Source organism: Paralichthys olivaceus, chromosome 14 (genome assembly GCF_024713975.1).
Source record: "Paralichthys olivaceus isolate ysfri-2021 chromosome 14, ASM2471397v2, whole genome shotgun sequence".
NCBI lineage: Eukaryota > Metazoa > Chordata > Actinopteri > Pleuronectiformes > Paralichthyidae > Paralichthys > Paralichthys olivaceus.
In genome coordinates, this window is record NC_091106.1 from 12,290,683 (window position 1) to 12,305,674 (window position 14,992).

The 14,992-nt window shown below is 37.9% G+C and overlaps 1 protein-coding gene across 2 annotated transcripts; it reads left to right on the plus strand.

Annotated features, from left to right (window-relative positions):
* Positions 1 to 779: 779 nt before the first annotated feature.
* On the plus strand, positions 780 to 14,949 carry elovl5 (ELOVL fatty acid elongase 5). Of its 2 annotated transcripts, none has more exons than XM_020087669.2 (8): positions 780 to 965; positions 4,274 to 4,338; positions 5,428 to 5,615; positions 7,576 to 7,653; positions 9,639 to 9,810; positions 10,389 to 10,513; positions 11,170 to 11,304; positions 12,065 to 14,949. In XM_020087669.2, the coding sequence occupies exons 2-8, from the start codon at positions 4,281 to 4,283 to the stop codon at positions 12,188 to 12,190; spliced, it is 882 nt and encodes a 293-aa protein (XP_019943228.1). In that variant the 5' UTR covers positions 780 to 965; positions 4,274 to 4,280; the 3' UTR covers positions 12,191 to 14,949. The 2 variants fall into 2 exon arrangements, with proteins under 2 accessions (XP_019943228.1, XP_019943235.1); XM_020087676.2 differs by having other exon boundaries at positions 780 to 842.
* Positions 14,950 to 14,992: the final 43 nt, after the last annotated feature.

Sequence of the window (14,992 nt, forward strand, 5' to 3'; positions counted from 1 at the left end):
ATACCAGGGAGATTTACCCCAATAAGAAGTGAACAAGCTTCGTACGACTAAAAACTCTGAAGTTAACATGAAATGACCCCGATTTTAATTTCACGCTTCCTGGTAAAGGATCCTGATTTTCTGGTTTAGCCTGCCAATCACTTGTGAGTCTGGTTTAATCTCAGGCGTAGGAGTTCAGAGATTCTCCATAAAACAAAACATGGTCCTGTTCCTACAGAGGCTAAATGCACTTATTGTAAGTCAATTTGCTAGATTGATGTTATTTAAACAATATCCAAGCGATACTGATTTTTGTGGATCCGCCAAAATGCATCAGTGTCTTTTAAAAAGATTTATTTAAAAAAATGAAAAAAGCAAATCCTCACATTTGATAAATTAGGGCTTAACCTGTATTGTAATTTTTTTCACATCATATTTTCACAAATGTGCTTTTACTGGGCTGTAAAATTTAATTTTTTCACTCAGTTTCTAACTCAACTTTTTATTCACTGCCACCTTTATAACACTTATTTTACTTTACTTTATTTCACTTTATTTATATTCATATTATTATTCATGTATTTATTTTATTGAGCTTTAATACATTTTATTCCTCTTATGATCATAAATATGTGTGTTTGTGTGTGTGTGTGTGTGTGTGTGTGTGTGTGTGTAGGTGTGGCTGCAACACACCGGGTCACCTCCTGGCTGCAGCCTGTAACCCTGCTGCAGGGCACTGGGCCAGTCTGCGTGTTCCTCCCACTAGTTTCCACTGAGCGACAAGGCTGCACATTGTGCTCAGAGCGGCCCAGAGACAGCCAAGGTTACACAGCCGCTCTCTCTCCACGCATTGCATCCGAAAGGTACACAGCCCACGGCGCGCACACTCACGCACGCACGCACACACGCACAGCTGCATCTCCTCGTCCACACTCAACATTTCCACTCTCTCTCCTCTGTGTGTGTGTATCGGCTGGAACTTCATGGTAAGGCTTTTCTATCTTTTTATTATTTCTAGTGGGGTCTGGGTACGTTGGCGCGCGCATGGCGTCTGTTACATTGGATGATGCTGGAGCTGTGACGCCTGAATGCGATCGATAGATTATTGTTATTGGGATTGTTTCATTGATTCCTCTCTGGAAGTCTGAATTATCAAAAGAAAGCGATGATGAAATGAGATGGCGCCGTCATCAGCTCTACGCTCATGTTATTTTTTTTTACCCTGTACTTAAAGTGTTTCTCACTACAAATGCGTAAAGTGCGATTCTGTATGGAAATTGCTGTTACACGCAATAGTGCGTTTTAGAGGGACACAGCATTCGCGACGCTGCATGATGATCACAACAGTAAAGTATTCCCCATGAAGGCACAGGCACTGTACTTCTGTGAAGTCAGGGCGGTTTTACTGGAAACAAGTTCAAATGATTACTGTGCTTCTGCAATGTTCCATGTTTGAGTGATGACATGCACAAAATATTGTTTTTAGAAAACTTCTGCAAAGTCATTAGGAATGTAAAACCTTTACAGAAATCCTAAACTATAAAGTAAGATATCTTTGTATGTATCATCTATTTCACATCAGAAAACACAACTCAAAACAAATTCCAAGCACAATAAAAGAAATTAAAGGAGAATAATAAAAGAGGTAAATGGATTAAAAGAGGTAAAAGAAATGATCTATCTATCGATCTGTCTGTCTGTCTGTCTGTCTATTTATCCATCTATCCTCTTAAAAATGTGTGGGCAAAGTGACAAAATTATTCATCAACATATAATATCAATATACAACAGAGTAAAAATGTATGAAGAAACTTGTGATAAAATAGAAAAAGATTCATTCCAATATGAAAATATTCTCTATACGAGCATGCATGCATTCATACATAGTGTGTGTACAGAAAATAAAAGTAAATGAAGATAAGCAAAATCCTAAAAATCCAGTGTGAAAATAAAACAATCCAAGTCATTGATTTGCAGCGCTGCCCACACTGCTCTGCAGAGAGGTTAAAGGGACACGTGCCACTGTGTGAATGGCATTACAACATGTCTGACAACAGACACACTGCACACTCATGTCATAGTTACATCATTATATTACCCAACTGTAACTCTTACAGCAAATAACCCTGTGAATAATTTGTTACCAGCTGTGGCTGTGAGAAAGTCATGAGGAGGCATTTTTGTATTTGGGAGGATCCAGCTCTGGATTGTTTAGACACATTTATTTTGCATTGGCTCTGCAGCACAGACTCATTGACTGGCTGCTAACATGGGCTCCTGTTGTGGGTCATCATGCTCTGATTAAGGCCTTGCAGATTATCATGTTTTGGTGCAGCCTAATGCATCTTTGATAATCAGAGCATGGACTTTAGTGCACCGGCCTGATCAGAATAAGCCATATTTAGTTCCTGCAGATAAGTGATTATGGGCAAATGCAACAACCCGTGACATGCGATTTGTTGCCTCAGCTGCACAGAAACTGCACAATGTTTACAAGCAGTATTTTTACTCTTAATAATTACACACAGTTCCTCATGCAACTCAGATGTTAAGATATTAATATTATTTAAGTGAATAAAATACTCAAATACTGAACCAAAGTCACTGACCTGCCCCTTCAGTTCTATTGGTCATGTTTCAATAATATCATGTGACGCTTTAACTAAATTTGATATTCACATTTCTTTTTAAGGTCAATTTTCTAACCCATAAAGCTGAATCTTAATTTTACCTCAGGCAAAGAAATAGGCCAAAAAATAGCAACCCATCTGTGGATGAATTTATTGTGTCATCTTGATTCTGTGCAGGAATGTGTGTTGTACATAGGGACCTATATCTCCTATCTGAAGGAGGTGTTATGGAAGGAAGACACACATGGAGCTGATTCTAGTGCACATCCTGTGTTGTGTTTCCAGCAGTAGACTCAGGTGTGAGCTGCAGAAATCTGGGACATAACGCAACTGAAATTAATGTATAGCTCGGTAGTACATCGGTGAAAATACAATAGGCAGGCATGCTGTTATTTCAGTAGCTGAGAGGAGGCATTTTGTGCAAAGCCTTTTTAGGGTCTTACAAACCCTGCAGGACTGTGTAGATACAGCTGGGGCGATAATGAAGAAAGTTATCAGAGCATCAGTTGCAAGGATTTTTTTCTGTATGGTTTACTTGATGAGGCTTTGTGTGAAAAAGCTCCATTCATGCTGCTACGAAATATAATTTAAAGGATATCTGCACATTTGTCTCCGTTGTTTAGGTGAAGATTTTAATCAAAAATACTCACGAGACAATACAGAATTTACAATCTGTTTTGAGAACATAGCCTGGTGATCACATCTTAAAATGCACATTGTCCAACTGTGAACATCCAGACATTTATTCAGCTGAGTAGACGGCCGTCTGGTCTACATCACAGGGCTGATCTTACTGTCAGAAGCAGAGCAGTGGAATCTAATTTTATATTCCAAATTAGCCTACATGCAGTGCTTGTGGAAACATGCAGTCACTTTTGGACTTTTCCCATGTGTTTAAAACGGACACACCCAATGAGGGAGTGAGTGATCAACAGATAAAAACAATAATACGCCACCACCCCAGTTTGACAGCTTCGGCGAGAGAACCTGCATTAACTAAACAGAGCAGCGCTGCCCGGGCCAGACCTGATTCTGCAACTATTACTGCCAAAGCTGGGTGGGGCTAATAAATCCACATTGAGACCTTATTACCCTCAACAATCATAAGATCCAGAGAATCACTGTATTGCAGCAGTAACTAAATGTGGTTATCGTCTACTCACAGCTGCCTGCTGGCTTCTTGTTTTGTCTCCAGGTGAAAAGTGGCCACATACTGTCTGTTGTTGGAAACCGCAGTGACATGGGAAGTATTTGGGGAAAGAGTTTAAGTAAAGACAGACATTGAAATTAGGCAAAAGAGTAAATTAGATAAATACCAGACTAATGACGGACTGTCGTGAGAAAAAGTCTTTTAGCTTTTAGCAGTTTTCATGAGGTTACAATATGCATGTGTTGAAATGAGTTATGAAAACACTATTTAGAATTGATACAATGTAATAATCATTAATAAAGGCCTCCCTAATGCAAAATATTAACTAATCACACTAATAACAATATACATATGACTCTTTATATTTTAAAATATCACTCGAAGCAACAAAACCACACACTCTGTATCTCCAGGCTCAACTTTAAAATATGTTTAAGATCAATAATAGGCTAATATTAAGATTAGAACCATCATCTAATGGGTGTGTTGTTCTCGTTATGCATGCTGTCGTTAGGTGACAGATGGAGACCTTCAATCACCAACTGAACACTTACATACAGTCATGGATGGGTCCCAGAGGTAAGTCACGTTTGTATTGTTTTCTTATCCTAGTTGCTGGTGTAAAAACACATTACCCTGCCTGAACTCTAAAGTGCTGCAAATACTCACAGCAAAAACTAGGACACTACACATAAAAGGATAGTTCAGCCAAAAATGAAAATGTACTTGTTATCTACTCACCACTATGCTGATGGAGGGGTGGGTGAAGTGTGTGAGTCCACAAAACACTTTTGGAGTTTTAGGGGTAAACAGTGTTGCAGCCCAATCCAATACAATTAAAGTAGTTAAAAAAAACAACAGAATAAAAACATAAAATCCCTCCATACTGCTGCTGTGGTTTCATCGAAGTGTCCGCAAGCCCCGACATTCAAAATCGACTCGAATTGGTGTCATTTACTGGTGTTATTTAGCCTAAACGTCCTCCTGCGTTTAGCCGTGCTAGTGTTCGCGTGCACACACCTGCACAACCTCGCACCTCTATGCTCTCGCCCAAGAGGCACGTGATAACATCAGCAATACTCAGCTGTAACTGCAGCAGCTATGCTATTGGAACGAGTGATGCTACCGCGTGTGTGTGCGATCGTGGGCGTCTCTCCAGGCAGGAGGATCACAGCAGATATTTAGGCTTTAAACTTGGTGTAATGAATGAATTTGAATGTCTGGGGTTACAGACACTTGGATGACACCACAGGAGGAGTGTGGAGGCATTTTATGGTTTTTTTTACATTTGAAGAAGTAGTCCCCAGTTACTTTAAGTGTTTTGTGGACTCAAACACTTCACCCACCCCTCCATCGGCGCAGTGGTGAGTATAATGAGATTTTTATTTTTCGGTGAATTAACCCTTTAACAAGAAATATGACACAGCTGTGAACATGACCTAAAACCTTTGACCCGAGTCGTTCATTATCGTAGATATTTATGCACAGACTTGCACAAGAATTCTGCTCTGGTGTTTCACACTCTTACAGTAATATCAACCTTTCGATGTATTGAGCAAACACTCACTGCCACCGGTCGTCACCTCTCAAGGTCATGTCTTGTCACTAATGAGAGCAGCTTATCAGCCCCATGATCGATCAGAGAACACCTTTATCTCCATATTTCAGATCAGCGGGTGAAGGGATGGCTGCTGTTGGACAATTACCCACCAACCTTTGCACTCACAGTTATGTACCTTCTGATTGTGTGGATGGGACCCAAGTACATGAAGCACCGGCAGCCGTACTCCTGCAGAGGCCTCATGGTGCTCTACAATCTGGGCCTCACGCTCTTGTCTTTCTACATGTTCTATGAGGTAAACGGAGAAATGTGTTGAAGTCGACCAAATCAATGCAGCGTCACGCTAAAGAGAGACAAAAGTGGCCTGAACCAAAGCTGTAGACTACTAGTGTGTGAATAGGACCAAATATGTTTTAAGTAAGGAAAAGTCTAAAATAGAATGATTAGGAGATTGAAAACATTAACCATTTTCTGACATGAGGAGACAAATGCTGTCAGTGAAGTTGCTCAGTCATCCAGATCCTCCAGATGCTGACATTTACAATTCAAAGTTAACAAAGCTAATGAAGCTAGCAAATGCTGGCTGAAGCCTTGTATTTAGCATAAAACTAGCAAGAAAATAAACAAGCATATTTGAGATTTCCTGAAACATTTTCCCCTCAAAATTAATAGTTTCTCATTGTATCAGATTAACATGAAACCTGTTATGTCGTGAGTCTATTAAAAACCAAAGAAGTACTACATCAGGCCGATTTTTAAAGGGAAGGTTTTTGGTACATTGCTCACGTCAAGAATTAAGTGTAAAATAAGTTTTAGTCTTAATGCAAACATTCAACATTAGCCAGGGGCTGGAGGCTGCTGCCGTCTCTAACAGATGAGAGTCAGATCTATTAGGGAGGGAGAGGATCACAGCTGGACAGACTCAATGTTTCGACCATCAAATCCCACACCATCGCGGACAACAGCTCAGCCCCCTGTTGTTTGATGCAAGACAGCTTTTATATAAACAACGGACTCCATAACAGCAACTGATCCAGTGGCGTAAACTAAAATGTGATAACATTCCTATTTGGTAAGATGGCAAAGTCTGAGCTGAAGGTTTAATAGAAGCTGTGCCAAGATTTCACTTATTATATCGATCGTATCTGTTGTACCTGTGAACACCACGGTGTAAGTCTAAAGTATCAGTCTGCCCCATTCCCTTCCAGCTGGCAGAGTAAGGAACAGCTCGACTGTCCTTAGTGAAACCTTGTACTCTGACCATGGCAAGGCCACTGGATGAGTTTTTGACAGTCCGAAATCAATACCACCTCATGTCAATCAAAATACATCCACTGTTCTCATCAACTCTCCAGGCTTCAGAAGTGATTTAATATGACTGTAATTGATTTTGTTTATTTATCTAATGATTAATTTAGTAGGTTTTATGAAATAATCCAAGCAGTTTATCAGGTTAGTGGGAGGACACTGTCTGTATAAACATTTTTAAAAAATGTGATGTTCACAAATCAAAGGTCCTTCTGTTGCTGGCAGTTTCTTGGCTAATATTAGTGGGTGAAGCAGACAGGGCAGTGGCTCTGTATTGACTTGGTGAATCAGCATTAAACCACCTCATCTGTGTGCAGCTGAATTTCTTCACAGGGCCACATCATCCATTATACACATATTTGTGTGTGTAATCATGAGCTATGTTGGTTAAGTTTGTGTAATGTTGTATTATGCATGTAGGAAATGTGGAGGGACTTTATCAAACCTTTTAAAATAATTTTATGGATGGGAGCTGGACTCAAGTCAAGATATCTCCACCCTTGCTGGAAACATTTTAACTAGTATCACTTTACTATGCAAAATTAAAGGGAACATGTAAAATCATATGTGCACTGGTGTGGAGCCATAGTTACTATTGACAGTTCCATTTAGAAACTCCTGCACTTTTCATAATTTGAGTGCAAATGCAAAAAAATTGTCAGATTATTTACCTCCAACAAATCACAGACTACATTTAATGTACATATTATATACATATTATGAATAAACAGTTGTTTGTTCCTAGTGTTTTTACCTTTAATGAGGCTAGATTCAATATTTATAACCATCAGCCGTCAGCAGCTGACTCTCTATGCACCTGTGCCCTCGGTCATGTGTTTATAACTTCACATTTTACAACACCACATCTTTCAACTTTCACTTTTACATTGCATTGGTGCATTGCAGTGTGCCTGTGTGTTAATTGATTGTATATGATTTTTCTGCAGCTCGTTACTGCTGCGTGGTATGGTGGCTACAACCTCTACTGTCAGAACACTCACAGTGCACCAGAAGCAGATAATAAGGTGAGTCAGTCAGACATACACGTATTTACGTTTCGTGCTGGTGATGATTTCTTTCTATTATCTCATGTCTGATATAACTTGGATAATTTCCCATTCCTTTCTTGAAACTATGAACAAAACACTAGAAGTATAAATACAACAGGACAGTTACAATATGTAATAATTATGTAATAATCGAAATCTGAGTTTTTTTCCCTTTCAAATCCACTGCTCTGTCTGTGGCTGACCTGTAAATCCCAGCAGATAAACTACAGAGACAGGGAGTCAATTTAATCCGACTCTTGTCATCATGATGACTACACTGTAAAAAAAGATACAATAGAATTTACAGTAAATATCTGGCAAAAAAAGTTATCAATAAATATTATAAAATACATTGTTATGCATTGTGAAAAGAATTACAGTATAGGGTACAGTTTACAGGCTTTTGTGTAAATAATTACACAATATATGTTTTAATTAAATTAAATTAATTGTTTTATTTGCATCAAACTAATTGATATCTAGTTTACAACATGGTCTTGTATGCTACTCAAATGACTTAGATAACTGGGGTTGCCAGTTATTAGCTAAAAATGTGTCACAATGAAATATGTTGAATATTTTTACAGTAAATCTTCAAACAAAACAAAACGTAATGCTTCATGATGCTCGTAGACCACTGCTTCCGCTGAAACTATATTGTTTATGAAAGATAGTATTGCTTTAATATGTTAAGAAATGTTACTGAGCTTTAGCTTCACTTAAGATAGTGAGCTAACATTTGCTACAAATGGTGTACATTTGTACTTTTGATGCCCGGAACTGCTTGTTCAACATGCTCTATTAATTGTTCACTTACTTTACTTGGAGACGTGCAAACCAGGTTGACAGAAGAAGCTTAGGTTTATGAACTAACAATTCTTTTTTTATTAGCTTTTATGGAATAATACTTATAATCAAATGGCTGGACACAGCTGCTTCTCTGCTGTGTCCACATCAAACTATGTAAAGCTGCTCCTCACCTCATTCAGCGAGATTTGATTATCAATAGTAACTGTTGTCTCAACCATTTACTTATATCTATATGTATATAAAGACGGACGACATGATAACTGCCAAAAAGTGAAACCAAACCATCTTGATCACCCCCTGGAGGCTGGCTGCAGTACATGTTATAAACTCTGCCTCCCCCTTGTAGATGTGGACCAAGTAAAAAAGTATATGTCAAATTTGGTTTTAGTTAGTTATATGACACTCACAGGATGAAACGCCATGGTTGACAGCCGAGACTGACTCGTGATGCTGGAATGTGTGTATCGGCAGGACCTTGACACCACAGCTCCACACCACAATTACTACTGTGCAGACTTTGACTCCTGATGGCATCAACAGTGCCAATAATTTGACCTGATTTTTGTACAATGGGAGGAAGTGGAGATGCGTAATCCATCTTTATAAGCAATCTATTAGAACACAGCTTTTAGAATATGTTATTGTGGAAAAATACTTTCAGCTGCTGTATTATTTGGGACCCATGATGCATTGGGATACAGAGTTAAACTTTGTAAAATGACAGAACAATAAATTATTGTAAAAATACATTGCAGACACTACAGAGTGTGTTACAGTGTGTCTTCGGTGTCCCCGCTGTCCTCGGCGGTGGAGGTGAAAACACGGCTCACAGTGAAATGTGCACAGCTTTGCAGTTCTGCAGTGATGAAATAAAAACGTTTTATCATTGTGTCACAGCTACAGATTACAGTTAAATTTCTTTATGACTCATCCTGAACTTTCAAGGACCTTCGGGACAGATATCTGCTTATCACCTTGTACTAGCGCTTAGGAATTTTGAAAGAACTGTTGGCGCTGTATATTTATGATTTGCTGTCAAATTTTTTGGGGTTATACTATATACTTTATCAGTCTCTTTGAGAATATACAGGAGGTTTTTATTTTTTATTTTGCTCATGTAACTTCTTTTGTTTTGCCATGTCTCCGCTCAGGTCATGAATGTCCTGTGGTGGTACTACTTCTCCAAGCTAATTGAGTTCATGGATACGTTTTTCTTCATCCTACGAAAGAACAATCACCAGCTCACGTTTCTTCACATCTACCACCACGCCAGCATGCTGAATATCTGGTGGTTTGTTATGAACTGGATAGCCTGTGGCCACTGTGAGTGTTTTAACACAACTTTGCCCTCCAATGACTCAAATCCCTCCAGTAGCCACAGTTGGCCTGTTTGGGCTCGCAGCCAGCTGAATAATTCAAGTACGCTAATGTTAAAGCCATTAGACCTGAAAACAGCCTGTTTTGTCCACAAAGCCATAAAGAACCAAAAGTGACATTTATTGACTTGAACGCTGCAGTTCTGTGTAACAAACCTTTTTGTGTTTCTATTATAGAAACCAGCACAGCACTCTGAGAGTTATAGGAAAGTCACTTAAAACGCACTATTAATTTTGATTTAAATATAATGTGACATTATAAACAGGTTTTATTATTTATCAGATGTTTACTTTATAATTGTATTATTTATGTATTTATTATTACTGTATTACTTTACTGTTAATGGCTTGTATTGATTTTAAATGAAAATTGTTGTAGTGCTTTCAAACAGAGCAGACTAATGAAGAGTGTTATTGCCCTTGTGATCAATGCAGTCCTGATTGCCAGTCACTTGCCATTCATTAACTCTGTACTGAACTCTGTAGATAAATCACTTCACGTGTCTGTCATCTGTGTCTGCTCAGCGTACTTCGGTGCAGCCATCAACAGCTTTGTCCACGTTGTGATGTACTCGTACTACGGCCTCTCCGCCATCCCAGCCATAAGGCCGTACCTTTGGTGGAAGAAATACATCACACAGTTTCAGCTGGTGGGTTTATCCTGTGTGCTGTATTATTCATAAAGTACATGCATGGTAAAAAGATAAATGATTGGATTACTGTTACTGATGCATTTATATGTTATTCACTGCTGTAGTTGGTCGAGCTACGTTTCTCATTCAGCTACATCCTGGACATCTTAGTTTCTTAAAAGCAGTAGAAAGATGTTTTATTGGCAACACTGTGCTAAATCTGTTTATACTTTTAAAAGCAGTTTACCAAAAGATGCTCTTAAGAGGAGGATTTTACAAGAATGATGAAGGAAGTTGCTGAGATGTTTTCACTATTATGAAAGAAAGAAAAGAAAAAGTAGCTCACTCTTTACTTCACTCATCTACTTAATTTCTTCACACTACTGCTTCTCCCTTAAACTCTATCATCCTCTTTAATTCATGGGTTTAAAAACAACTCTGAGTTGTCTTTGGTTTGTGATAATAGTTAACACTCATTTGTCATTGTTGAGCCAGTAATGCTTTTTATATACTATTTACTGCAGCACCCTTTTAAGCTTTTAATAGGTGTGGGCATGTTTAGCGCGATCCATTTAAGATATTTTAGGCTGTGGATCAATATTACCATTGTGCTCTCTGAGTCACCTTCTCACTCCGCCATGTGTCTGCATGTGTGTGTCGTGTTTCCTCCACAGATCCAATTCTTTTTAACTATGTTCCACACATCCTGGGCCGTCATTTGGCCGTGTGGCTTCCCCTCGAGGTGGCTGTACTTCCAATTCATTTACATGGTCTCACTCATTATCCTTTTCTCAAACTTCTACATTCAGGTCAGTTGATTGTCAATTATATTATTTATTATATAAATAATATATTATTTATATATTGTTGATTATAAAGCTTGAACAAATGAGTTTTAATGACAAGTGTGGTGATGTGTTCTTATTGATTTATATTAAGGTTCATTAAGGGACAAAAACCAACAATGAACTGATCTACTAACAAGTCTTGTCTGTGTATTTAAGGACTGATATAAATTATTCCTCTTTGAAATACAGCTCCAAAAACCCAATGAACCATATTGTTGCACTGGCTGACATGCTCCTTCATTACCATGAACATGGGCACTGTAGTTTATTCTTTCAATCCCACATGCACAAGTCCTTCTTTTTCCTCCTGTTTGAGTAACAGTATAAAAACTAGAGTGACCAGATGTTTAATAAAATCACTGAACCAGTTCATCATAACATTTGTGACACAGTTTGGAAGAAGAATATAGATATTGCATTGTTGGTTTTAGTATTTTTAGAATATGTTGACTATAAGAATTTAGAGAGAAAACCCAATCTGTTATTAATTGCATGAATAAAACTGTGTTTAGGTTTTATAATGTTAAAAACGATTTCATTGATTGTTTTTATGTTGATGACTCCAAAATCCTGGGAAACTAACTCTGCTGACAGGATTATAGATCACTTATTAGTATGTTATTTTGCTCAAATGGTAAAATGTCATTAAAATTATTCCATTTTCCAACTTAATACCATGTGTAATAACATGTCCCCTCTGCCTCTCTTTCTCTCACACAAGACGTACAAGAAGCAAAGTACTCTTAAGAAGGGGCAACAGAACGGCTCTGCTGTATCGAGAAATGGACATGCAAATGGGACAACGTCTACGGCGAGCACTGCACACAAGAAACTGTGGGTGGATTGACATTTGAGAACCCGTCACTCGAAGCTCACTGTAGTGTGTTAGCTAATGCTGCTAGAGGGTACATGAACCTTCTTATCTAGAAGAGTCTAGCATTCACTAGAGATAGAAAAGCCATACCCAGATGTATACAGAGACTATCCATGTTTCCGCTCACTCTGCTACACATGGCATTGAATAATGAAATTGTTATATTTAAAGGACAAGAGATTTGTAATAGCGCTGGGTTTAAAACAGACTGTCTTAATTCAAGTAGATTTTAAATGATATGATATCAAATTATAAAACCAAGCCATTTCGAATATTGAAACAAATTGAAACTTTTAGCACTTTGATATACCAAGACCTGGATGACTGAGAATCTCCACAGACATGTACAGAAATGAAAGAAATACCTCAAATCTCCAAAACTGTTTTTCAAGAAATCACCTCAATATGCAAAATATATTCAAGCGTCACTGGAGACCCACCAAACCCACTGGAGACGGTATTTGTAATAAATGTTCCACCCAATTCTCTGCGTGCACGATTGGGTGTGTGTTATGTACACTGGCTGCCTGGAGATTTGCTTTAAATGTTGCTGTTTGAAATCAGCTGAACATATGTATACATGGTTTTTAATGCAAGAGATTTGTTTACCTATCTGCACGACATTCCCTGCAGTAAAGAAAGCACACAACACTCGGCGGTCATGTAAACATTAACATATTTAATAATGCACAACGTTCCTTGTATAATTAATTAATCTGGTATGTAATCAATTGGATTTAAATAGAGTAGCGATACCCAGTGTTATATTGTAGAATGGTTGACTCTGCACAATATTCCCTCCTCAGGAATACAAAACATTGTATGCATACAGCAATACTGCTTCACACGCAGATCGTCCAAAGATGAAAGCTCCAGTAGGTGTGTTTTATTAAATTCAGTGACATCAACCTAAGCGACAATTAAAACAACACAGTATTTATGCTCCTTCATTTGTAACTAGAGCATTTATCTTGTGTCTTGCCTTATCTTATTCCTGCCTGTGCTGTTACATAATCCTGATTATTGCCCTGTTTAAAACTGAGAGGCATTTTTATGGCAGGTGGTAGCAGCGGAATTCGCATTTTGCTGTATATTTGCAGTGCAGGGTCTCCAGTTTGGAATATAGAGCCATTTAACCAAAGCAGTGCAATGATTTGTTTCAAAACACAATGTTGGTTGTTGTATTTAATGAGTACAATTTAAACTCCGTCCACATTAACATTCCCATTCACACTGTTATGTCCACCGCAGCTTTATCCAGTAAATGAGTTTACAACTTGAATTCACTGATATGAATTAGTTCATTCATAAGAAGCGATACCAAGTAGGTCGGCAATGTACCTGCTTATTAGTCACTATTTAGGTATCACTTTTATCGAGCCAGTATCATACTGAATAATTCAGTAATGAATACTCAAATACATTATACACACAGAAACAGTTGAAAAAGAGAGGCACACATTATGGATCATAGAATTAGCCACAAGGTCCATTTAGTTGATGCTCTGGAGCCTTTGTCACATTCACCAACAGATGGATTTTTCCCAGGTGACATTGAAATGTAAAAACTGTAAACTTCATGTTCTGAGGAAGATGACGTGTTATAATCAAAAGCTCCAGAGCAGCAACTAAATGGACCTCAATCATAGTGGAACAGTTTGGTCAAATACAATCTTTTTCTTTGGATGTTTGTTTGTTTTAGGTTTGTTTTTTGAGGCTATAGGTTAACATGGTGCCTTCTGGACCAGTTGATTTTGTTTCTAATGTAGCATCTTTCATCTTTTTAATATTCTAAACACATGTTGGTCCATTTCAGGATAATAAGCTATGCGTTGGATGTCCTGTTCTAATCCTGTGCCTAACTCTTTATTTTCCTTCTTTTTTTTTTATTGTCTCTTCAAGATGTTCTAAATGATCATTCTGAGTAACTGGCACATACTAAATGCAATAACGATGTGTATCTCAAGTTGAAGGTATAGTTTTAGAATTGGATTCGATAAGAAGATCAATACCACTTCCATGAGGTATGATGGTTTTCTCACCTATTGCTCAGCAAGAAAGTGAAAAATCCAATTGTCAGATGATTTTTGCTTCAACATTATTCAACATTTTTCTGTGAAGTAAGAACAACAGCCGTTTCATGAGAATGTTTTTTATGGGTACTTTTACTTTCCTTACAGGGACCTGTTGTACGCAGTAAAGGGTGGTAGAGAAAACACTGTTTGAATTATCAACTGTGAATCTGACACCCTGGTCGCGGCCGCGTTGCTTGACCGAGCTGATTGAATTTAATGAGACTGTGTGGCCTTAACCACTGAATGAGCATGACATGTTTCTCAAATGTACATGTGACCTACTTTCATGTTCGCTGCATTTGAAATAATCTGAATAATACATGTAGAGGCCACAGTTTCTCTGTTTGATCAATCTGGACCACTAATATGCTCAGATTACACAATTGGTTTGACAAGCACAGACCAAATTTAACTTCATTCATCATTTATTTGAATTTCCATTTCCATGTCATCTGGTTCCTCTGTTGAGACGGTGACAGTGGTGAAGCTAATGTTTGAGGGCAGGATAAGCATTTAATTGAAAAGCAAAAAAAAGTATCAGGTATACTACATACATTTTCTAAAATATTATAATTATATTTTCTGAAATCAGAGATATGTAGGTTGATATGTTCTAACTCATGATTTACTCTATTTATTAAAAACGATTGTAAAGCTGCTGGTTTCTTTCCTTGATTCAAAGACTTAAAAATAACTTCAT

Excerpts from the sequence above, each read along its gene's own strand:
- elovl5 (XM_020087669.2), top strand. The coding sequence starts at position 4,281 with ATGGAGACCTTCAATCACCAACTGAACACTTACATACAGTCATGGATG. Across the intron at positions 5,616-7,575 it reads CTTTCTACATGTTCTATGAG|CTCGTTACTGCTGCGTGGTA; the intron begins GTAAACGGAGAA and ends ATTTTTCTGCAG. Across the intron at positions 11,305-12,064 it reads TCTCAAACTTCTACATTCAG|ACGTACAAGAAGCAAAGTAC; the intron begins GTCAGTTGATTG and ends CTCTCACACAAG.